At 37.5% G+C, this 26266-nt stretch overlaps 1 protein-coding gene across 1 annotated transcript in view; it reads right to left on the reverse strand.

Moving 5' to 3' along the window:
- The window catches only part of LOC306853326 (teneurin-3-like), a gene marked incomplete at both ends in the record, with an annotated part of 95903 nt that overhangs the window by 6447 nt on the left and 63190 nt on the right, over positions 1 to 26266 (reverse strand). The window contains 15 exons of the mRNA XM_079390641.1: positions 101 to 336; positions 421 to 596; positions 1409 to 2289; positions 3102 to 3256; positions 4319 to 4551; positions 5615 to 5635; positions 6638 to 6887; positions 12918 to 13061; positions 13942 to 14209; positions 14992 to 15253; positions 17274 to 17393; positions 18842 to 19049; positions 19171 to 19317; positions 21648 to 21833; positions 25913 to 26113. Of these exons, the coding sequence (XP_079246767.1) occupies positions 101 to 336; positions 421 to 596; positions 1409 to 2289; positions 3102 to 3256; positions 4319 to 4551; positions 5615 to 5635; positions 6638 to 6887; positions 12918 to 13061; positions 13942 to 14209; positions 14992 to 15253; positions 17274 to 17393; positions 18842 to 19049; positions 19171 to 19317; positions 21648 to 21833; positions 25913 to 26113 (3488 nt within the window). The remainder of the gene's footprint in view (positions 1 to 100; positions 337 to 420; positions 597 to 1408; positions 2290 to 3101; positions 3257 to 4318; positions 4552 to 5614; positions 5636 to 6637; positions 6888 to 12917; positions 13062 to 13941; positions 14210 to 14991; positions 15254 to 17273; positions 17394 to 18841; positions 19050 to 19170; positions 19318 to 21647; positions 21834 to 25912; positions 26114 to 26266) is intronic.

A 26266-nucleotide genomic window follows, 5' to 3' on the forward strand; every position in this document is an offset into this window, starting at 1 on the left:
CAACAAAATTGCCCTGTGGTTTCTTTCAATAAGAAATAGTTTCAATCTCAAGCATTTTAAACCATTTCTTTGTCCTCTATAATTGGACTTTATTACGTACTCGTAACTTGCGTCCAAACACTGTGATCTTTGTCCTTGTCTGCTCTTTACGAAAGCGCCATTCCACCATGTTTTGCCCACTGTCATCGGGCAGGGTCATGTTTCTTCGTGCCAGCGTAGGGGAGGATGCACCAGCCAGAATGTGTGGCTCGGTCTGGTAGTGAGTGTTCATTCCATTGGCATACAGAATCCACAAGGAATGGTCGTAACCAATTACATAGCTGTTCTTCAGCTGATCTGCAAAATAAAAAAGACAACATAACACAAGCAGAAAGGATAGAAAAAAATAACTAAATAATAGCATGAGAACACAAGGCTTACCTTGGTGTAACGTGAGGACATTTTGAATTGCTGACTGGTTTGTAGTTATGGTTGCAGCTTCATCTCGTTCAAAACTTTCTCTTTCTACTGTAGAGACAGTATCCATGTCATAGGCCAGACTGGTCACCACTCCAGTAGGAAAAGTTACATTGGTCAGTCGTCCCTCTGTGTCATAGCTGAATGAGAGAGATGGATGTTAAAAAAAATGCTTTTAATGCAACCCATATGAATATGCACTTTTCCACTGGTCTAGATTACTTCTGTGTTGGTATGTTGTTCCCTAGAAATGGTTCAGGTCCTCTTCCAAATGTCTTGGATTTTTGCCAATTTATCATCCACCAGGTGTCTGGGTACTTAGAAGAGTAACAGTACACCTCTCCATACTAACCAGCATGATTTTAGATATCATTCATGTCTGTAGCCAGAGCTAGGTAGTAACTAATTAAATGCAATCTAGATTATGTAATCAGATTCCAAAAATTAAATTCAGATTATATTACTTAAAAGCCCGGTTTCACAGACATGGTTTAGACTAAGCCAGGATTAGGCCATAGTTCAATTAGGACATTTAAGTAACTTTTATAAACCTACTTAGGGAAAAAAAACATTACTTGTGTGCATCTTGAGACAAAACAAAGGCACTGATATATTTTTAGATCTGTCAGTGCAAGTTTCTTTCAGTTGAAACAGCTCAGACTTACATTTTAGTCTAGAATTAGGCTTAAGCCATGTCTGTGAAACCGGGGGTATATGTGTAATGTAATGGATTACGTTACTAATCACAATTTTTGTCATGTAATTTGGAATCAGTAACAATTTGCAAGTAATCTACCCTCTCTGTAGGCTCTATCTGTAGCCCAAATGGTGTTCGTTGAATTCGAGACGATTTAATTCTTGTTCAAATTGCTCACCCTAAATTTGAGCAATAATAGCAATGTTTGCCCTGGCAAGCAAAGAGTAGCAAGCTGAAATGCTCAAACACTCTTACTCATAGAATGTTGTCCATCCATTAGCAGTGCTCTTGGTTGCCAGGAGACCACTGTTGCCATGGTAAGTTAGCAGCACCTGTTCACGCCCTTGTGTGCCAAGGGTCTTCAGCCCACCACTCGAGCCTACAGTTAGCCAAATAACCTGGTTGTCAGGTGCAACGATACGGACAGGAAGACGGCTGGCATCCCGGCGAATCCGTAGCGTGTTCCCATGACTGTCAGCCACTGAGGTCAGATCTCCCTCATTGCTATAGCTGAAGTTATATTTGAAATCTCCAGTGATCAGGTTGGCCGTGTGCTGGTGCGTGCCATTACTGTCAAACATGTACACTTCCTGCTCCGCGGACGATGCCACTTCATACAAGCCCATGCTGTTAAGTGCAGGCTTGTTTTTTCCGATCACTCGAATGCGAATGTTTCCCAGGTCGGCTACATACAGGGTTCCATCCGGAGCTGCCACAAGAGAGGACGGCCCATTCAGCCGGGCGTCTTTAGCGAAGCCGTCTCCTGTTAGGTAACAATCACAGTTGACATCGGTCTTGCAGTCACAGTCTGAAGGCGCCCCCGCCAGGTGAGTGATCTCGCCATCTGCTGCCACACGGCGTATGCGGCTCATCTTCCTCTCGTCTGTCTCCGCGATGTGCAGCTCTCCATTGAAGGAGACGGCGATGGCGCTTGGGGATTCCAGATGGGTATGCGTGGCTCGCTGTGTTTCTGTCACCAGGATGTCTGTAGAAGGCATGGGGCAGTGAAGGGGTCTGCCTGCTGCCACGCTGACCTGCCCCTCCTCAGTGATCCGCAAAACCACACTGCCATCCAGCACAAACAATGAGTTATCCATCGGACCAACAGCCAGATCTGTCGGCCATTCTAAAGACACCTACAGGCAGATGAATAAGAAAGTTTTGTAGCTGTTATAGTTTATATATAACTCCACTTACATTTTGTGAGAGACCGATATTATGAAATATAATAGATATTTAACTCTACCCACATAAGTAATAGTTTTTTTAACACATTAATATTTCAAGCTGTATAAATTACCAATAGATATATTTGTTAACACTCTGCAGCAAGGTTGTATATGTTAACATTAATGCAATAGCTTTAGTAACAACAATTAAGAATATTTTTCCAGCATATTAATCTAGATTATGCATTTGTGGTTTTGTGTTAACAAAGTTACCTTACACTCTTAAAAATAAAGGTTGTTTATTGGCATTGATGGTTGTATGAAGAACCTTAAACATCCATGGAACCTTTCAAATGCAGAAAAGGTTCTTTATAGTCGCAAAAGGTTCTTTGTTCTTCAAAAAATGTTCTTCAAAATGGTTCTTTTAGGAACTGTTCCCTGAAAGGTTCTTTGGGAAACCAAAAATGGTTATTCTGTGGCATCATAGCAAAAACACCATATTGGAACCTTTATTTTTAAGAGTGTATTGTAAACTGTTATCAATACATAATTTTGTGAATTTAGAGTAAAATATCTCTGTTTAAAAAATGTTTTATATTTCCCATAATACATTGTGTATATGAGCAATATACCGACCATTGGCCTTCCCATTCTATATATATGTTTATAAAAAGTGAAATTTTATCGGAAACGTACTAAGACCAAAACTCATTTAGGTCTCTCCATGGGTCATGATAATTGATTTGAGTTTGTTGATTTGAGAAATTTTCACTTTTCACCTGATGGACGTCCATAACGGAGTCACAGCTCAGGGGTCGAGCAGAAGCAAGGTCATTGGACCCCAGCAGGGTGGAGATGATACCGTTCTGATCCACCTTCCGGATCACAGTCCCATCCACAAAGTAGATCAGTCCGTTCTTGTCAACTGCGATCCCTGGAGAGAAGAGAGGAAGGAACGAAATGTGCGGGTCACACAGCTGTGCTCTTTGCTTGCCTGATCCAGGCAGCGGGTACATGTGTCGTGTTTGGCTTCCCATTATTCAGGTCACAGCAGAAAGCATCGCCCTCAATTATTCACATATTGCCTCCCACTGCTGAATTATTTCTTAAGAAGAAAGTGGAATAGGATGTATTAGAACATCCCTCCCTCCCTCCCTCTAGCATTTCAGCCTGTGTTCGCTCGCTCTCACTCCATCTCAGTCGGTCTGTAAGTCTGCTCAGGGTATTTGACAAAAGCATGGAGTGGGAAAGCATCAAACCTACTTTTAAACCCAAATTATGAAAGTGTGGGTTGCTATAGTAACTGCCGCTTGGAAAATGCGTGCCTAGCTGAGCGGTAGCACAGAGAGTTTGTGTGCCTGAGGAAAACAGTGAAGTGAACTGACGTTATAGCAGAAATCTACGTTTCAACCGAGGAAAACGCATGTATGCATCAATGGCTCAGACTTTTTTGCGCTTCTTCTCTGCGCACATCCCATCAATTCAACACATTACGTACCCGTCTACACAGGAAATATGATACCTAATATATCTATCATTCAGTGCGTGCATTCGTGTGTGTGAATGACATTTCACTGAAAAACAATGAAAACATCTATTTTTCTGCATGACGAGATTATATGCTGAAATAGGTTGTCTATATTCACCAGACAAGTGTGACGTTTTATAATTTAGGTCGGTGAAGTCACAAATCGTTCAAAGCAGCTTCGTCAATCCGTTGTGTCTGGCTCAGTCAAGTAATTTAGTACCTATCCCGGGGCTGTCAGTTCCCATTTCCCTCGTTGAAGAGCCAATCAAAAACCTCACTACATAATACAGTGTTAAAAGCTAACAGAGCTTTGGGATGATCTTTCATGTCAATCAAAGTGTGTCGTACGCCTCAGAAGATTCATCGCAGCCATTCCAGAAGTTTGAAGAACCCATGTTTCTCAACTCCTTCCTTGAGATGAGTGCACGACCCTTTTGATTGTCAGCTTTAATGATACTTTAATAATACCTTTGGGTCCTGTGAGGAGAGCCTCAGTGGCCGGTCCTCCGTCTCCACACTGAGTTTCGTCAAAAGGCAGACAGTGATCTCCTGTTCCTGCCACCACCTCCACATTCTGCTGGGACTCCGAGCCGGTCAGGAGTGCCTGCGGGCTGTAGATGCGTCTGGAGTTGGTGTCAGACACGTAGAGCCGCCCCGTCACGGGATCCGTGGTCAGGTAGTAGCGGTGAGCGGGATTGTTACTTGGGGAGAGACATTATAAACAGTTGGAGTTATGAGACATTAGTCTGCTGTCAAGCCAAGCCAGTGTGACTCATAAATTATTGGTCTGACATTGGAATTGGAGATGGCAGATGAAATGAGAGACTGATTAGAATATTAATATCATTAAAGACGTTGAGAGAATCGCAGCATGTTTTTTTCGCATCCATCAAAAGGGTGTGAGCTCCTGACAGATGGGGAAAAAAGAAAAAAAGATTGTGTGAAAGGGAAGTAAATGTGATGTGACTGGAACGTATTTGTGGAGGCTGTGATGACGACTTCAAGACTGCCAGATCATTTCAATCATTCCTGTTCCCTTGCGGGGAAAGGTTCTCTGCGATGTGGTGATGATATGCATATCTTAATGACTGTCAACAACTGATGGCTTTTCAGAACGCTACGCTTATTTGCATTCATTAATTCTGTCTCCCAATCAGCCTGCTCCTTTCTGAATGAGTTAGTGCGTCCCCACCAGACGTGCCATTAGTGCTTAAATGACCAGTCGAGTCGAGACTTCGTGCATGATGGTGTGTAGATCTGTGACCTTCTCCTCTGGGATCAGGCAAATCTTTTCACGTTTTATCAAAAGTGGTTTTAGGGCTATTCTTGCATGCTGAGTGTACTCTATTCGATCGATATACTAGACTGTTTAGAAACCAATTCACACTTAGAGGCACTGGCCTGTGTAAAATCCAAATGTGAAAATGTGAAACAGTGATACTTCTTTCAGCTAAAGGCCCAGAGTGTCGCCCACTGCATCATAATCCAAAGTCCTCTTACATGGCTTCAGTAAGTCTTTTAGACAGTCAAAAAAAGGTGATGTGCAAACATCTCATAAAATGTGCCTTGACATCATCTGGGATTAGTAACAAACCTGGCTTAGTTTTCTACAGACACTCTTTGGTCATTTAATTCCATAAAAAAAAGTGCCCAAAAGTGTCGCAACGAGTGATGTTTGTTGAAAAGTTACCCGTCTAAAATTTTGTACACAATATATGCATGTCTTACATCAGCATTGTGTGACATTTACTAAATGTAACTTACCTGTGCCTGAAATCCTTATTTCTTTGGGTGGTTTGAAAAAAGGAAGGAAACATATAGTAAGAACATATAGTATGACAGGTTTAGGTAAAATATATATAAATAATAAAATCTTAGTATTTATTAATATTTGTAATTGTTTTTAATTAATTATTAGATTATTAATATTTTGAGCTTTGATTTATATTTTTCAGTTTTAGTTTAACTTTTAGTTTTAGTTTTCATTTGAGTTATTTTAGAACTTCAGCTTAAACAAATATTTCAGTTAATTGCCGGAACAACATTTTTATTTATTTATTTTAATTTATACTTCAATGAATGAAATTGTGATGACAAAAGCAACATTGATTCTTAACTGTATGTAACAACATGTTGAAATGAAATTTGGTAATATTTTATTTTAAGGTGTCCTTGTTACACGTTGCATGTACTTACTAGTATAATAACAATTAATTATGCATAATTACATGCAAGTAACCCTAATCCTAACCATATATAAGTACACGTAGTTAATATTACTCAGTACTTAAATGTTTAATAACACTGTAACAGTGACACCTTAAAATAAAGTGACACCTAAAACGATGTCTATTCTAAAATTGTGTGTATTTCAAAGAGAGTAGATTTAAAATAAAATAACGTCTTTGACAGAGTTTACCTTTCTAACAGGCTAAAGCACAACACTCTCTAAATGCATCCCCTTTCAACCACTGCTGCTACAGCAATCAAAGCTTTGTTTACAGATTCACAGCATTCAACATTAACTTTCAAGACAATTACTGTCGGACTTCAAAAATCGCCTGCTGTGAGAATTGGTGTCGCAATTATGCAGAATTTCAAGGCCTCCTTTTTGGGAGGACTATAATGTTTTGTGGATTAAAAATAGTTATGCTTTTAAATGTTTTGTAGAAAGACAATCTCTAGATGCTGCCTCTCAGCATGCTGTGATTTGCCACAAAATGTTTCCTCAGGTATTCTACCAGATTTCCATGCAGCTGAACCACCCATTCAGTTGTGCTCACTCACCTGAGCTCCATGACACTGGTGACATTGCCTGACGGATAGATGCGTCTGATGTAATTGAAGTCGCCAACAAACAGGCTCCCATCGATGCCCCATGCGAGAGCAACAGGAGCCAGCAGTTTGTTTCCCTCCGCCTGCCCATTACAGCTCGGACAGGAGATGCTTCTGCGTCTGCCATTCCCCATTATGGTGCTGATGATGGGAGGAAACTGGGAGAGGAAGACGTTCTCACCATTTCCCTTATACAGGATCCCTGAGACACCAGAGAGAGTTAGAGAAAAAAAAAAGTTTTTTTTTCTTTCTCAAAAATAATGATTTTCACAAAAACCAGTCACATAGACCCAAGAAGAGAAAATTATTACTACTACTACTACTACTAAAAATAATAATACAACTAATAAAAATAAGACTAAAATGACAAGTGCTGTTGCAATTAAAAAAAAAAACAACCAAAAAAAAACTGTGCATGAACTTGACTAATTTGTTTTATACAGACAAGCACAGAAATGCTATTCTTAATTGACTTCACAAGCTCAAATACTCTTGTAATCTATAAGAGGGATGGAAAAAAAGAGCAGACTTTTTCTTTTTTTTCTGGCTGTAATGGAAAGGCTTGAGCATATAACTCAACTAAAGATGAAAGTTCCTACCCTGGACATCACTATGAAAAGGGGGCACTTAGCGCTGTGATCTTCCCGAACTTCCGTTAGAAACTCCATTAATGTGGACATTGAAGTAGCACTTTGATGAGGAAGCTCCAAAAAAGCATCTGAGCTACCATAATGAAGATTTTCATTAATATCAGACTTCAACTTTTGAAATAAATTGAGCACTTCTCGAGCAGTCTAGTTTTAAGCAGAATTTTTATTTGATGTTGCTCTTTATTATTTTGTTTTAGCATTATTTTCCTTTCAATGCAATTTGAAATGAAAATGAGCAGAAGGAATAAATATATTTCATCTGCACGTAAATGTATTTGTCTCATTATTTCTCATGTAATTTTCCAGCAACTGTTTTATAACATGTTCAGAGAAAAGCTTATGCCACACAATAGCAGTTCTTCTGGCAAAACTATGATTTAATTTTTTTAAAGAATGTGTGTTGTTTGTGCTGTCGAATCAGAGAAAATCTGTCTAAAATGTGCGATGTCTAAAAAAAAAAAAGAATACGGTCCTCAGGCATTAAATCTACCAACCGGAGACATTTCAATCACCTGAGAGGTGTGTGCTTTATTTTCCAGTCCCTATAGATCTCCGCTTCTAAAACCTTTGATCGTTTCAATCATTTTAACACCACTTTCAGTCCAAGACTGAGCGATGAGCTTGGGTCATTACAGATAAATATTTCAGTCCTGTGAAAATTTAACTTGTTTCTTTTTGGGGTTGGCTTCAAAGAGGAACTTCAAAGGGAAGTGCTATGCCCAGGGCCATAAATTATTCATACTGAGCAACATGTTAGACTTCCAACACTTTCTTTGGCCTATTAATCACATCAATAACGCTGCTCTGAACTACACTCCCATTGGCTGGCCACTACAACTCAAGTTCAGTAACTAGCTACCTCAGTGGCTACACACCATCGCCTTTGCTTTATAATTGGTTCGGAGGCCGAGTTTAATTAAAAATATAGGAGTCTGTAACTGTTCAGTTTCGAATATTTTGTCAAGGCTAAAGCTCTTCAGCCCTGTTTCTTTGAGATTTATTTATTTTTTCTTTCTTGTGCAAGACAAACCAAAGTGGCAGAAGCAGAGCAGAGAGACCTTTTTGACCATCTTCTAATGGCAGGTGATCTACTCCGATCATGGAAATAGAAAAAAATAGCCTAGTTCATGATTTTGTTTTTTTCTAGGTATTTCTGATATTTTTAGTAGAGGAACTTTAATTAGCACACATTCAGGATAGCATGCTTTAGCTGTTAGTTAAATTTAATTGTATAGTGCTTTACATTCATACTTTTATGAACTGTGTATAATTCCTTAACATAGAGTGGTTTTAGGGCTGGGCGATGACAATATATAATAAGGCTATAAATGATCTCAACATTTAGATCTAGCCACACTGTATTTATTTTGTGTAGCAGATATAACCGACAACTGAGTGAATGTAATTAAAGTCACAAAACTGAAGTAACGTTTGTTGTTTTCACTGAAAGATCGAGGTATGGCATTTTGATTAAACGATATGAGACTGAATAAAAAAGAAAAAAGTAAATTGCATTTTCAGCTACATCCCCATTTAAAAAGAACCAGCCATTAAAAAACAGTCATACACATTCAGACAGAAATCTTCTGCTGTTGCATTGCATCTTGCGCTGTTTTCAGCATCCTGCCACGAGCATTGTTTTTTTAAAATGGTATGTCATGCTAAAAAAAAGTATTTGAAAAACATGTCAAAAACTTGTCATTCAGTTGTACTCTGGTTTTGAACAGAGGAAAGCTGAAGAAATGTGAACCTGAAAACAGCCTAATTATACAGGCCAACTAGATGATTTTCTAAAGATGTAGATTTGTGCCTATCCTGAATGCACTGTGTCACTGAGGAGACAAATCAAGTGCATCCAGTGCCAAGTCTCATCGGGCATTCCTCTTTAGTGTGATGACTGTCACTTTAGCAGCAAGCGTGGTAAACTGTCATTGGCTGATATCAGCTGTTAATTCACAGAGTGCTTAAATGACCCAAAGCCCTCTGCAATTCTGAACTGCATGCGAATCATGGCTAATGTCTTCCCATGTGCAGCTAAGCAGGGTGCATAGCAATTTGTTCCTACTTGATTAGGCCCTGCCATTGATTAATTGATTGAGAGGAGGACTGGAATGAAGACACAGTCAGAGGGGATCTTGAGAACACCCGGCCCAATAGAAGTTGCTGTTCTTATTCAGAGGTCTACAATGTACCATTAAGTAAGATGAATTGGTCTGGGAGGCTGCTTTTTAGTGTGACTCAACAAAGCCACTGACCTTGACAGCAAGACAAACCAATGACACTTCTCACTTACTCAAACTGTGCAATTGCTGCATTGCATTGCCCTAATCTCATTATGCACTGCTCACACTACTTATGAACCACTGTTCAAATACTAGGAAGAAAATAATGTACTACTTTATCTACAAAGATTTGACTGTAAGTCCTGTGCAAACCCTGTTCTACAAGAACAACATTAAGAATATATTGATTGTAATAATAAATGTGGGTGGTTGCCAGGACACTACTTTATTCCATAAATATGATTCAGCACAGGTCTATGCGATTTTTTTTTTTGCTTTTCCATCATCCTCAAGGAACAATAAAACCAGTTGCTGTCCTCAACAAGCCACACAATTTAAGATATCCATAGTACAAACTGTGTGCAAGCATTCCAAGAACTTCTAATTACATGAAGTGTCACAAAATAATTAAATTTAAAGTGCATATTTTTCATTAGTGTTTGTCATTACCATGCAGCATGGAGGCTGTAAATTGTGGCCTGATTAACTTGTGATTTTATGGCTAGACCTTTAGGTGAGAAGCAGTCGATTTGTTTTGGCCACTCTGAGCTACATGTTAATGTCTATGAAGTACAACAAACTCTATAAATGGAAATTTCATTCGATGTCATCTACAGTAATGCAATGCTTATGCTTATTGATTATTCACTGAGCAAATATGCTGATCAAATAGCAATGGGATAAATAAAACTATTTTGTAAATGTCAAGCAAACAAGCTGAATATCAAATATTCTAGGTGTTCTGTAGCATTCATAAAGAGACGTCAGACTAAGCAGTCTGCCATATCGGAAAAATTCACCAAAAAGGTTCAGGATTGACACCTATAGTGAGGTCCAAAAGTCTGAGACGACTTTTCTTTTTCTTTTTTTTTCTAAAATTAAACTTTTAGAATTTAACATGTCATAATATGAATAAGAAAAATAATTCTAAGGACCAAACAAAATGAGAAAATAGAAAACATTTTTAATATGTATTCAATAAACATATTTTTCCTATTTAAACTTAGTTAAAACAAATCATTAGAAATTTGAAAATATTTCAAATGAAGTTGAGACAAAAAGAAGAATCACTAATCGCATAAGCAGCTTAGTAAAACTGATCATGTGAACTCATTTGTACTGATGGTTAGTTATTCTTGCTTTGTTAAAAGCAAATTTGGCTCATTCTCAAATCATGCTGCAGAACATGATGATCAGGTTTTACACAAACTTGTGGAATTCACACTGCTCTCAAAATTACAAACAAAATAGTTTTTCCCCCTCAAATTCAACAAAAAATTTAAACTTCTTAATTTAAACTGGTATCCTTTTATAATATTTATTGTTTGGATTCAAGATTTTGTATTAGCTTTTTGGACGATATGATAAATATTGAAGATAAAGATTGTGAATAGGAGAATGCTTGCATTATAAGGAAAAGCTCAGCAATGGGATGTAGCTCTTGCTCAAACACATATACATATGCCCAGGCACACAGTTTGCACAGCCGCTGACTGCTGATCAGACCCGTAAACCATAGATATGAGAGGCTCTGCATTATCAATCAGTGAGACAAATGGGACTGTCAGAGAGAAGATCTCCCTTTGGCAAATTGATTACATTTGTGACATGTTCATCAGGACAAAATATTTTCCCATCTCCATCACTTCCCATGCATCGCTTCTGATGTACAGAAACTCACTAATCGAAATTGTAAAGGTGACAAGCCCAAATGTGCAAAGCTTTCATCTAATTTACAAAACTCAGATTAAACAGGGTAAACCAGATTTATGTGTTAAACTCTTTTAAGCACTATTATTCTCAAAGTAAATTTATAAGTCGATGCCTAAGAAGATTATGAGCGTGTAGATAAATAATGAGTAACCCCGTGTAAAAGTCATCTAACCACAAACCTGCTAACTGAGTTATGAAGAACAGGTGATCATGTTATGGATTTATATATAACAGAGCTGAGAGCTCTAGGACAGATGCTGTATGCTGCAGTGCTTTCCATCAGAATATGCAGTTCCCAGGCTTTTTGTTCCATCGCTTTCAACTGTCTGTGAGTTTTTTTGACAGATTTAGTTCACAAAAACAGCAAAAACAATGCAGTTAATCTTCAGTTAAAAGTCTGTGAACTTCAGCAGCTAGCAAAAAAATAAATAAAATAAATCTAAGCAGTATAAAAAATCTCCTAATATTTACCATAACAGATCAAATGTTCCATGATATCATCTGCATGCATTGAAAATAATTATAAAAAGGCAAATCGATTAAATGCACTATTAACTAATCAGTATTAACTATGACATGATAAAATTCGAACACCAAAGCATTTCTATAATAATGGTCTAATCTAAATAAGATAATGATATAAGCTATCTCTATATCTCCGAAAATCTGCAATTGGTTTAATCCACTCTGACACTTGAGGTGTAAAATGAGAATTTAAGACTTATTGGCAGTAACACTGCTTAAACTAGATAAACTGTCTAGAGGTGCAAAAATAAGGCTTGAGCAGACGGCCATGACCATTTGTTCGGCAGGTCTTCGGATTAAAGGTTGTGGAAATCCCAAGGCCAACTGGGCATTTAGCCAGCAATCAAAAAGAGGCTTAAAATCTTTGGTTCAGGCGAGGAACAATCAGATGTTGTCACACTAACTAACTCTGGAGAAACAACCTGAGACAACTGCACCTGAAAAGTGTCAGTCTAATCTTGTGTTTTCATTTAGAGCATCGGGATGTGCTGCAGAGCTGACTACTTCTCCCAAAATGCGCCATTAAATACGACGGCTGGATCTGGTTCAAACTGTGAGTGTGCACACATCGTCATTTACCAAGAACAAAAATATGCCATTATGTGTGTGAATATGGAGATTTAAGCTGACAGAATGAGCTTCCCTGTCACCCTGTTTCATTATGAAGACAAAGGAACAGGGAATGTCTGGTGGAATAATGCCACATTTCCATATTCACGCTTGTGTTTTAATGGCACTTTTATTGAATTAAGCTATAAGTATGCATTCGGCACCTGAAAACTGTATAAAGTTCATTCAGCCAAATCATGTCCCCCATAATGTTGGAGAGCACAGTTCTGACTTGGCACGCTGTGTTAATGATTCCGATTTAATCTGTCATCACTGTGAGCGATTAGCCCTTTCAAACTCTGCTTTATTATGTGCAAATGAGGCAATGAACCATATTTCATGTTAAGATGAATATTTATGACAATGAGTCCAGGTAGAGGCACTGACCCCTGAATTGGTGAGGGGACATTTCCTGTGAGGTGGTTCCGGTGGGGTTTAATAAGTGATTCCTACCGTTTGGCACATCCAAGATATGATGCTTATCCAGGGTCCATCCGCCCATGCTGGAGGCCTCCAGCTCATATCCTTGCAGCGTGGCTGTCCGCTTTTCCCATAGGATCACATTCAGGCATGATTCATACTCGAAGCCCACGGATACTAAAGTATAGAGGAGGAAGCAGGGCGAAAGGAATCTTAAATGAATCCTTAAATGTTTTTTCTACCTAATTTAATATAGGTTTCATGTTTAGATTGATCAATTCAAGCTAATAGTTTACATGCAAATATTTTATTTTAAACATTTTTTGTTCTATAGGTGTTTCACTTGTGTACTGAATGTAATACCAGCAAAATATGTTTACGCACATATAACTGTTTACGCACATGAAAAAAACTGGTGCAGTAACTATTTCAGAGCAGCTACAACCTTGTTAAGGAAAAAAATACTTCAGCAAATAGCATGATTACAATGAGTCCAGTCGAAGCAACATTTTCCAAATGGGCCTGTGACCTTCTGAAAGCTGTTTTTTCTCAGTGCGCTTCATTTGCAGACTAATTATACCTGCAAAGAGCAGTCAGCAATATATAGATGGACTAGACAAATGCAGCTGCTTATACCTTTTATTTATTGCTAGAACACAACCCAGTGTCAGTTTAGCAAAAGATGGTTAGGATAACGATTAAGCATGTGCTGCAAATTCAACAAAATGAGATTGGCTTTTGAACTATGTGTATTTTCAGCAAGGTTTAAATCATACATTTTGTGCCGGCATTAGAATGAAACCATATGTATTCTCTGTCCTAAATCACTTTAACAACCATTCATTTAGGGTTTGGAGAATATTAAGTTCAACCTTTTGGTCTGTTTAATAATCAGTTTGACTTGTACTATCAGTTTAGGGAGATTCATCTCACCACTGAAATATCTGGGTGAAAAAAGATTAATTTGTTCCTGGTTTAAATCAGTCCAAGTTAATAATATATTCATACACAGAGGGCTTTATATAGATCTGATTCCTCCCATTGTTCCACTACCTACCTACAGCTTCTGCGAGTCCATAGACTCTCTGGCTGTACGCGTCTGTCTTGTCCCAGATGAAGCTGTAAGAGAGCCGGGGTGAAGCTGGGAACTGCTTCTGAAACATTCTGCCCTCCACAGCCACCATGAGGTGGACCCGAGCCAAGCCGAAGGGCACGCTGGACTGGGTCAAGATAACCTTCAGAACAGGTTTGTAGGCTGAAGCACGTGAACTCAAGTAAATCAAGTCTAAATCACTCCCAGGAATGGCCGTGTGCTCGTGAAGAACCTGTGATTAAAAATGTGCATGAGAGAGGAAGTTAATTGCCTTTAGTGTAAATTTCCTCGTGGCCTATTATCATTTTTATTAAGATTGTCAAATATTTCAAACAAAATTCACACTATGAATTCATTCCTCTTGTGTGTTTGGTGTCAGTAAGATTTTTTTTTGGAAAATATTTATTTTTAGGTTCTTCCTGTATTTTAGATCAAATAAAGACAGCCTTGGTGAGCATAAGAGACTTATTTTAGAAATATTAAAAAATCTTACTGACTCCAAAACTTTGAACAGTAGTGTATGGAAACCCTGATGTCAAGAGTTTAAAAAAATGAAGATGCTTTATACACATTCAGAATAACCCACATAAAGGGTTAAAAAGACAACATATGCATTTTCACATCTTCAGAATGACAAATATAAAAACGCATTCCCACAAAAAATATCTATTTTAATTATGTCTGATCCCTGCTGACTTCCACTTATAGCCTTAAATGTGATTTATATTACAAGCATAAAATGTGAATTATTTCTGTCACAGGAACATGATATAGTACAGCACTGTCATCATTAATTCAGTAGCAATATCTGCATGGTTGTCTTAAGAATATCTGGTTTTCCTGACCGTACAGTGTGTTCTGTAAGTAAAAATCACCTGGTTCTCTCATATTTTTTAGTGTCATTAAATCATACAGCTCAGATGAGCTTGAGGCACATAGTCAAATTTATTTTGATTTTAAGGAAAAATGAACCGAGACTCATTTTACTCCCAGATGTGATGCGGTATGATTCACCTGTGTCTCAGGAATGATGGGGCTGGCCTTGGGGCTGGAGCGGTAGAAGGTGGAGAGTGGTGACGCCGTGATTCGGGGCGAGGGTCTGTCAAGGCCACTAAATTCACAGGTTGGCGTGTCTCTTTCCTCTTTTCTCATCACCAGTGTGTCCATCACATGGAAAACTCTCCATGACAACCATACCGTGCGATACACAGCTGAGTATGGAGCACGCTCGAATCGCAACGTCAATGCTGTGCCTCCGTTCACCAATAAATCAAACCTGCAGGTGAATAAACAACACCGTCTTCAGAACAGAGTTCATGCGTGCTTGACAAATACATTTGACTCTTCTGAGAAAGTACTATAGTGGTAACATGGTACAGTGATGTTAAAAACTAATAATATTAATAATATGGTAATACAGTACACGTACAAAAACATTGTCATTATTAACCATGGCAATACGAGATATTGTACTTTTTATGTTGTATGCACTGAGAATGTATAAAATGAAAAATGTATGTAATGCTGTGTAATATATATATAACATTGTTTGTGTGGGGGCAGAGGGCATATGAAGGCTAAGTGTGACTCATAATTTCCTGTTATCAAACTCATAAGCGCATGGGTCCTCTCCAAATTACATGGTTTGTTAGCCTCATCAAAGCGCTTAGTTATTGATGTCTTCCACATTTCATATCCTCGTCTAAAAATGTATCAGATTCATAAATCCAGTGAAAATAACATGGCAGACTTCACTGTCTTTTATCAGTAGTTCGCTGACACGCTTAAGATGTTCTATTAGTTGATGAGAGTAGGGGTAGAGATGTGATGTAACTTTTTTGCGTTTGAGGGATTTGGATGAGAGATCTGGAGGTAGCAGTTAGAGCAGGACCTATTTTAATTAGCGTGCTATAGCGAGGAGGTAGGCGCAGATTTGGAAATGAAGGGGGCGTCTCTTTGAAGTCGTGCTCTATATGAGCTGCTGACTCCCCTGCCCGGAAGGGGAGAGATGAACGGTGCGGTGACTTTACACACAAACATACACATCCTTGCAGTGGCACTGCCTTGAAATTCTCCCTAACTGCTCCTGTCCCTTTTCTCAATCCTGGCATGGCTGGGCCACTGTTCCAGACCATCGGCCTTTAAAGCTGTTTCTTTGCCTCTGTTTTCCAATGGACACGCTTGCTAACCAAGAGCAGACACCAGCACTGAACAAGCATGATTATCTGAAGTCCATTCCCCTGTGTGCAGGTTTTTAGGGATCTGGATATATCAGATAATCCCCAACATCAGCCTTCTTTCTTTAGAGATGAAGATCCATCCCTTGAGTATTTTTTCTTTCATTAAACTCTATTGAAGAGAAAATAAAGTTTTTAATGCATTACGGTCATGCCTCAGTTAAAGGCATATGGTTGCCACACATACACATGCAAACTCCCACGCATGTGACCCTTGAGTAGACGACTCGCATTAACTGCTGATCTGAGTGATTCTTGATAATGATGGATAATGACTAAAGGGATTATTATAAAGGTGCAAGAAGGTCAGATAGCCCCAGAATCAGCTCAGAACTGAAAGTTAAACTCTACAGACTGCTTTAATCTTGTATAACTACAGTTAAAATGGGGCTCGAAAGTGAACATTTTCACCTTTTTACTGCATGTATGTGGAGATCAGATTTTTGAACTGCTTTATGGGTTTAAATCAGTCTTACGTCTTTCACTGACTTAATTTAATTGGTCAGAATAGTTAATAAATTAGCACCTGATTAATGTAAATCAAGCAACTGTTTTGCGTACATATAATTCATGATTAAAACAGTATTTAATTTTTTATATATATATATATATATATATATATATATATATATATATATATATATATATGTATATATATATATATGTATATATATATATATATATATATATATATATATATAGTAAATATTTTAATTTGAGTAATTTGTCTAATTAAGCAAGTATAATTCATGGAGATTTTGATGCGTTATGAAAAACAAAAACAATATATGGAAATGTGATCTGTAAATTGAACTTTTTGGGTCATAAAGGACAAATTGTAATGTGTTGACTTTGAATGACAGTATCACTGACATAGGGTTGAGAATGTGCCTGTTTGTGTTGATTTGACTTGTGTGGGAAGTGGCGAGATGTAAATATGAATTTGCATAAAACTATGCTAAATGGTTTTTCACCGACTATCTTAAGGATAGGTATTAGCATAATTATGTGTTTATGAATGTGCTTGTCTGTGTCTGAGTAAAACATATTTGTACATACATGCCGTCCTGTCTGGTGATGGTATAGCCCTGCTGGGGGTAATGCAGAAGGGACACATTCACCCCAATCAGTGGAGTGCCGTCACTGGTCACCACCTGTCCTCTCACAACGGACACCAGGCTATTAAATAAACACACGTTCAAAAACCTGTGAATATGGCTCTGAGTGAAAACAAAGGTAGATTAACCAGCTGTTCACAGCATTGAAATTCAAGGTCAGCAGGCTGTTAAAAAAATAAATAAAAAATAAGCAGCATTAAATTTGATATTTTACATATAACATGTCCATATCTACTATAAAATCTCAAATTGTATCTACTATAAGTCTCAATCCATTGCACCTGACCTTCCTCTGCCGTTCTGTTTTGATAATCTTAACAGACGCAATTACAGCACAAATTATTTTTCCAAGCACCATTTAGTGGCTGACCTGCAATCTCGCATCTTTACACTAATTGTGTGATAATTTCTCACTGTGCGAACAAAAGAAACCTTAGGGCGGATGGGCGGGATGAGAAGTTTCCTCATCAAGGCATAATCAAAAGCTTCATCAGCCAAGTTTTTTTCTTGACTGCTCCTATTCTAAGGCAGTGAAGACAAGCAGCAATGTTCATATTGTTAACTTTGTCCAGAAACACCAAAGGTAAAAGAACATATTCGCTCAAGATTTCAAATTGACGAGGTGCAAAAGTGAGGCGCTCAATTTTTTCACGGGAAAAAGTAATAATTTCCTAAAGTACATGGTACATTAGCTTATGGTACAAATCATACCAATGGTGGATAGCTTTTCTATCTGCAATATGAAAGCAGCAGAAATTAGATAGGACAACATGGAGACTTCAAAAAGGGAAGCTGAAGTTCTGAATTCCTATCAAAAAGGAAAACCCTATTGTTTATTCTGTATGAGTGTGGCTTGCTCTATTTTCTCATGCTGTTAGATCTACGACCGCAAAACGTTACAAACACTTTAAGATTGTGGGAAATTTTGTGCAACACATCAAACGGCATCACAATTACTTGCATAGCCAGAAGGACTTTCTATGCATATACATTTTAATGGTATGCCACTGATAAATAAATCATGAAATAGAACCATTATCAGGATAATAAGCCATGTGTCTCAGTGAGCAGCTTAGAATTATATATTTATTAAACAATTTTGAAGGTTGAAATCATTTTTAAATAACGTTAATTTCCTAAAGCAGCGAAACTAGCTATTTTATGACATCATAAAATATGTTTTAACATTATTAAAAAAAGTAATAAAAATACAGCTTTCTAAGCTAGATTGTGTGTTAAAGGGATAGTTCACTCACAAATGTCAATGATCATTTACTCAAACCTCTTTAGAAATACAAAAGTAGATATTTTGAAACTACATGGTTTTTCTCTACAATAAAAGTCAATGGGGTCCAAGAGAAAATTTTTTTTTTCTTTTGTGGTAATATCCATTTTTGGGTGAAGTATCCCTTCTAGCAACATTTTTTAGTTCACTGTAGGATAGGTCCCAATACTCTTACTAAATCCAAACCTAGTTGACGGTTCTTCAGCAGTTCAAGATCTCCTAACCTGCTGTTGAATGTGTTTTCCCCTGGTAGGGTATGTGTGCCCCCCGGAGCTATCAGAAAGCTGACGCGCTGATAGAAGCCCTGAGCGTCTAGAGAAGGTGAGCTGAGGTGTTGCATTGTGCTGGGATCTGGAGCCCCGCGGCAATACGTCTGACCCTGACAGGTGCTGTGAATGCAACAGTCTGGGTCCATACAGTCCACCAAACCATCTAAAATAACAGCAAAGGACTTTAGACTACATATTCAGTGCTTTTAAAGTTATGTGTACATTTTTAGTACAGAAGTGGGAGCACCAATTGTTTAGCCCCCAACTTCTCGTCATTTTCTCACCTCCCTCGTTGTCCTTGTCATCAGAGCAAAGGGTTTCCATGGCGACATCGCACCCCACCCCTCTCCATCCCGACTGGCAGAGGCAGTGCCATCCGTTCTGGTCCAGAATGCACCTGCCGTTGTTGTTACACAGACCTGGACAGCTATCTACCGGGACAAATTCATCAGTTACACATACCGACCAATCAGCAGCCTACGATGTGTCAAAGGGGTGAAGAACTCACCATAAAGAACTGCATAAACATACAGGGGAAAACATGGTGAATGTGTTTCAGTCAGTCAAACGTTTGAAACTTGACATTTTAAAGACATCGGACAGGACTCAGGGACAGCTGTAATTTCACATGAAACATCTGGACAAAATATGTGCTGCTTTACTATTGTAGAAAACTGAAAAATTATTTTCTGTTTTCCATTTCTAGGAGAATAGATTAATAAATTCAGCTAAATACCAGATATAGGCAAAATGATTTCCCAAAAAAAAAGATGAAAAAAATATATATTTATGAGAAATCTGAGCAGCTTATAAAGTTAAAAGTACTATCAAAAGAAAAATACTATCAAATTACACATCTAGCAGTGTCCATGTGAATTAACAGCATGCTGAGCTGAACAGCACAAGTGCAGAGAGAGTTTATCACACAGTATACTGAAGTGCTCCATCATATCCTTTGTCACAGAAAAGTGTGAAGTCAAAGGAAATTACAGAGGAAATGCTAAATTAAGGAGCTTAGCAGCTGCTAAATATTACATTAAGAGACAGTGAGATGTACAACAATGGGGATTTGGGTAATGCAAATGTGTATATGTGCATGGACTGACTGATGATTTTGTGTGTGTCTTTGTATGCCTACAGTTACACTGTATAGAACAGGAAACCTGAAACCGAACACATGTGGGGACACATTAATACACGGTACATAGACATAATGAAAGTCATGCTTGAGAGACAGAGGGGTCAGAGCCACATGCTCTCTTCAGGGCAGCATGACCTTTACCTCTATATCCTATCCAGTCTGCTATCATGAAGAGACATTCAGGGAAAAGAATTAAACATGGGGTGTTATACTGCGGTATGCAGTGATTTAGTGTAATTTCTACAGACAGCCCAGACAGCCTCTGCTGGATACACACACCTAATATGCTGCGGCTTACCCTCTCTTCAGTAAATATGACATTTCATGATATTTGCATTGTACTGTTGAAGAGCTCGATTAGAGGAAGGCTCGAATGCTTTTGAAATTAGCTTTTTTTCCCCTTTCTTTTCTTTTTTTTACGAAGCAAGGTCTAGATCTGTGAATCTGCTTTTCGATTTCATAAACATTTGCATTCAATGAACATATGATTAAGGAGGAATTTAAGAAAACAATTAAAAAAGAGATACATTTTTATTCCGGACATCACACAGAAAGCAGAACATGGTTGATGAAAGAAAGCACTGTACCTTTTATTTTGCTGTCCAAAAAGTGAGCTGGAGTGTTAAAATTAATGAAAGGGAAAGAATGAAAGAAGTCATTCAGATGCAAAATATTAATTTTTGTGCAATGCAAACTATGCTATAAATGTACCTATTCAGCCAACTGGCAACCTGTACGTTCTCATAAGTAGAATTTGAATATGCTACAGTACATTGATGTGCTGACAATTTGTTTGATTTTAAAATTACTCTCAAGAACTGCATGAATAATTTGACATTTTCCAGTATGCAGGGCTCCTACACTCCAAACAATACATTTCCATGACCTTATTAGTCATTTTTGATTACTGGATAAGGATGCTTTCAAAATCATATTATTTTTTCAGATTTGTGAACCAGTGGTTAAAAAATATTTGTTTGTTCACAAAATGAATATTTAGCTTAAAAAAATCATACTACCATTCAAAAGTTTGAGATGGGTAAGATTTCTTAATGCTTTTTTTTTTTTTTTTTAAGTCTCTTATGTTCACCAAGACTGCATTTATTGGATCAAAAATACTGTGAGTACTTGTGAGTGTTGATAGAATTTAAAATAGATGTTATTTTAAAATTTAATTTATTCCTGTGATTGCAAAGCTGTATTTTTAGTCTTCAATGCTGCATGATCCTTTAGAAATAATTCTAATATGTTGATTTGCTGATCAAGAAACATTTCACATCATCAATGTTGAAAACATTGCTGCTTAATAGTTTTGTGGAAACCGTAATATGTAGCCTATTTATATAGACCCTTTGATGAATGAAAAGGTTTAATGCATCCTTGCTCAATAAAAATAATTTCATTTAAAAAAAAAATAATAATAAATTCTGGCCCCTAATTTTTGAACGATACTGTATATTCAGTATAGAAATCTGGACTTTTCCATTTTATTCATTTCCATTACTTTTTATTGACCTGTAATTTTATTTGTGATATACGTTTTTACTTTGGGAACACTGAATAGGATACTTTTTCAAGCTAATATAACAAAATACAAGGTTCACAACAGGGTGAACTCACCGATATTACAGTTTTCTCCCGTCCAACCTTGGTGACACTCACACTTCCCCTTTCGACACACGCCGTGCTCCCCACAGTGTGCCTGACACTCCTCCTGTTCACACCCTGCCCCCGACCAGCCGTCCGCACACCGACACACACTTCCAGCACACACTCCATGAGGACTGCAATCCGTTGCACACATTTCTGAAACAAACAGCATTTTGTTTGAGTCATGAAATACAAGCATGCAGGAATACAAGTCATAAAAATGCAGTTTATAAAACAACTATACAAATAAGGCATTTTTTTCTGTATAAAGTCATATAGCTTGCATTAAAGTAATAATGTATGCCATTAAAATAACCCTTATGGATATGCAGAGTCAGATACTTGTACATTAGATTAGAATTTTACTTAATGCATTTTAAAGTGGGACAGACAATGAATCATTTATTTGAATTTTAGCTTCTTAAAAGGATAGTCCACCCCAAAAAATGAAAATTCTGTTTCAGAAAGTTTCTTTCTTCTGTTGAATATTTAAGAAGAACTTTGGTAACCCAGCAATAGCTGTTAGCCATTGACTTACATAGTACTTTTCCTATACTATGACTATAAGTCAATGGTCACTGGGTAATGTTTTTGTTTCCCAAAAATCTTCAAAATATATTATTTTATGTTCAACAGAAGAAAGAAATTCATATAGGTTTGGAACAGCTTGAGGGTGAATAAGTAATGACAGACCATTCTGGGTGAACTATCCATGTAACTTGAGCTTTAGTTGAGTTTAACTTAATATTTTCTTTTTGTATAACACACATTTATTTATTTATTTATTTATTTATTTTCCACAAAAATTAATTTGAGATCAATAATTTGTGCACCCATGCAATACTTTTGTGGATCCCCTGTTGAAGACCCCTGATCTACATGTGGTCTCATCTGCTTTAGCAAAACAAATACGAAATTTCATCTCCTTTACAACAGCACCATGCTGAATTATAACTGCTATGACTGAATGCATCCTTGGCACTCTAATTCTCACTGCTGGATTGTATTTGAATTTTGGGGAACAAAATTGGCAGTAATCCTTTGATAGTTTTGTGCTAAAGCCAATGCACAATGGCTCTGAACTTGTCATCCTGCAAGCTGTGACTGCTAACATTTCTGGAACTCTCCAGAGCATCCATCAACAAATACATTCACACACACACACACACACACACACAAGACTGTCTTGTGCACATTTTCAAGGGCAAACGTCTCTTTTACAGAACATCACAGTGTTGTGTTTCTGTGTTTATTGCACCATTTAGCGCCTTTAAAAATCATGTTGATCATTGTATATAATAGAATTCTCTCTGTTTCATCTAGGAGAAAATGTAGCCAAAAAATTTATTTGATTTGAGGGTTAAAGTTTAGGGCAACATGGGAGGTTATTTTTTTTTTTTAAATATTGTGAATTTAAAAATATGGCTACATGCCAAAGCCAGTTGGAGGGTATATTTAATAGATAATTACTTCCATAAGGCATAACCATATTCTGCAAGTGTCAGCAAACATTGTGCACTCCGTTATTCTAGAGAGACATCTCAAATTAGGAAGACTTGGGTCCATAGATGGTGCTATAGCAACTTCATTACTCAGTTTATATTATTCAATTTACCACCATCACCTTAAAATTGCCCAGTGGACTGTAAACTATTCATCTAAATGAATTAACATGCACACTGTAGAATTATATCTGCATGTCTGTTTCCAGTCCAACAAGATCTGCATGTATTAAAACAACATACAGGTCAAGACAAGATCGTAAGATTACATCTGTATGCGTCAGACAGCACAAGGCATTTCAATTTTCAGTATGTATTTTCTGCATAAATTCATATAAATCAGGCATTGTCTGCATTGAGCTAGAGATTCAGATATAAAAGCATTAAGGCTAGAGATTCAGTTTTCAGGCATGCTGCAACCAGAAAGCAATGTGTAGGACTATCTGAATGTGTCTGATGACAGATAATGAGAGAAGCTTAGACTTGGATTGCCCCCATCCACCTTCATTTCAACTAATCATTATGTTCTAATGTCGATACAGTAAAGTGAAGTAAAATGAAAATCTCAAGTTTTTCTTCACCTCCATTTCAAATGCGTAAACATTTTTTAGTATACATGTTAACTCAATTCAGGTATTGAGTTAGAGATCCAGCTATTGAAAGAGAATTCAAGGCTGAAACCAGGCAACACTGTGCATCTAAACATGCCTGATGCTAGATAACGAGGTCAACTTAGACCTGGCTTGGCCCATCCACCTTCATTTCAACTAATCATTATGTCCTTAGAACTATCACCTCAACGACTCCTAAAAACCCACCGAATAACACCGCCATGGGCAATTTTGATTTTATAAGGCCAAGCTGGAGCCAATTTATCATCGCAGAGAAATTACACCGGTAACTTTCTCCACTGCTGCCCAAGGCAGCCTGTCCGGCAAGTGCGGAATTGGTCTTCCATTAAGCCATTTCTTTGTCAAGCAACTTTTAGAGTGGGAAGAAAGTCCACCTGACAAATAAATAACACATAAAACCGAAAATTGAGTGAAACGTAAGTAAAGTCTCTCTGATGTTTGTACAGGGGAGCCCTTTTGCTGTCCCTCTCAAGAGTTTTTTCTTCAATTGCAAGACCTTGGAGGGTCTGATTAGGTCGTGCTGACTCTCTGGAATATTAAATTGCTCTAAAAAGGTGAAGGGTTGGTTGATTCATTCAATCTTTTTTTTTTTTTAACAGCCTTCTTTTTCCACACCAGTCGATTTAATCAATTTTTCATTAGTGGCAAGGTGTTTATCTGTTTTTAGCACTTCCAGGTTCCAGCGGGAGGCGGGTCGATCCACGCCACACACCCGTTAATTAAAGTTTATTTAATTGAGGTGGAACAGTGGAGGTAATGAAGAGACAAAACCCCAACTGTGCAAGCAAGTGGATTCCCATTGTTCCCATGGCCAGAGCTGCAGCTAGAAGTGGTCTGACGTTAAGCTCACAAACACTCAGATGAAAGTAATGGCTTAGTGGCTTTACTACATCTTAAGCAACTATTTTGTATTCAGTAAAAGCTAAAAGTTTAAGTAGAACATTTCTGTAGCATTATTGTTATATTTCATTGCTAATATATTAAATGGCTAATAGATATTAAATAAAAGCCTTACAAAATTCCTACAATTTGTACAGAAATGTATATCCTATAGTATAGAATATAAGTAAAGAAATATACACTACCATTCAAAAGTTTGGGTCAGTATTTTTATTTTATTTTTTTCTTTAGAAATAAATTAATATTTTTATTCAGCAACAACATATCACTGTATATTGGTCAAAACTGACAGTAAAAACATTGATAAAGTCACAAAAGATTTCTACTTCAAATAAGTACTGTTTTTTTAACTTTCTATTAATCAAAGAATCCTGAAAAAAATGTTCACGGTTTCCACAAAAGTATAAGCATCAATTTTCAACATTAAGAATAATGCTAAATGTTTTTAAGCACCAAATCATCTAAAATAGCTATTTAAAACAGTAACAATATGTCTCATCATTACTGATGTGATCAAAAAATGCACTCTTGGTAAGCATAAAACATTCAAAAATCCCCAAACATTTGAACAGTAGTCTAAGTGTTAATCTAATTTTAGTTCACATATGAAAAGATTTCTTTCATACTGTAACAGAGCATATAACATTTTATCTGGGGTGATCTCTGTTTTACTATAACACCTTCTGATAACTGCAGCAGCACATTTATTGTTTTTTTTTGTTTTTTTTATCACATTTACATTTCAAAAATCCCCTTACTACAACACCACAGGCACTTATGATGGCATTATTCCCACAACATTCTCTGAAGAAACAGCCTGACAGCTACATTTCTGTTTCTTTTCACCAATTACTTACAGGCATCACAAGGAGAAAGTAAGTTATAGCTACTTCTGTAAGATTAGCGTGCAGTATGTGCATCATGGCTGATGTGATCGAAGGTTACTCACCACAGGTTAATCAAACTAGAAACATAAACATTAGAGTCCCTAACAGCACCCAGTGTGGGCAGCATGTCAGAGCACAGACCATTTCCTATGGTAATGATTCAATTACCTACAGTGGGGTGCAAAAGACCACACTGAAAATTTCAAAATCGAATTTAAACCTAGAAAGAAAACTAGTTTTGGGGTTTTCAAATAAGCCTCCCAATGCCAAATCAAGACATATAGTGCATCACATAATCAGAGAATTAGTAGTACCTGTAGAGCAGTCAGGACCGGTCCAGTTGATGTCACAGATGCAGGAGCTGGTCTCACTCTGGAATGTACCGTGGCCAGAGCAGTGTTCTGGACACATAGAGACCTTCGTCTCACAGTTTGATCCGGTCCAGCCTGAGGTACAGTGGCACTGACCATGGAGACAGGAGCCATGGCTCGAACAGGATGGGTCCACACAATCCACTGTGGAAAACAAGAAGGTTTTCAGACCATTTTCTTAGAATTACCTTCACATTTTTGCAATGATTTTAACCAACAGGTTAAGCAGTAATGTTTTGTGGCTGTATAAATTTAGTTGCCCTGAAAGGCTGGTAAGATTTAAAAAATATATATTTA

This window comes from Barbus barbus (assembly GCF_936440315.1).
Source record: "Barbus barbus genome assembly, chromosome: 33".
NCBI classification, from domain to species: domain Eukaryota; kingdom Metazoa; phylum Chordata; class Actinopteri; order Cypriniformes; family Cyprinidae; genus Barbus; species Barbus barbus.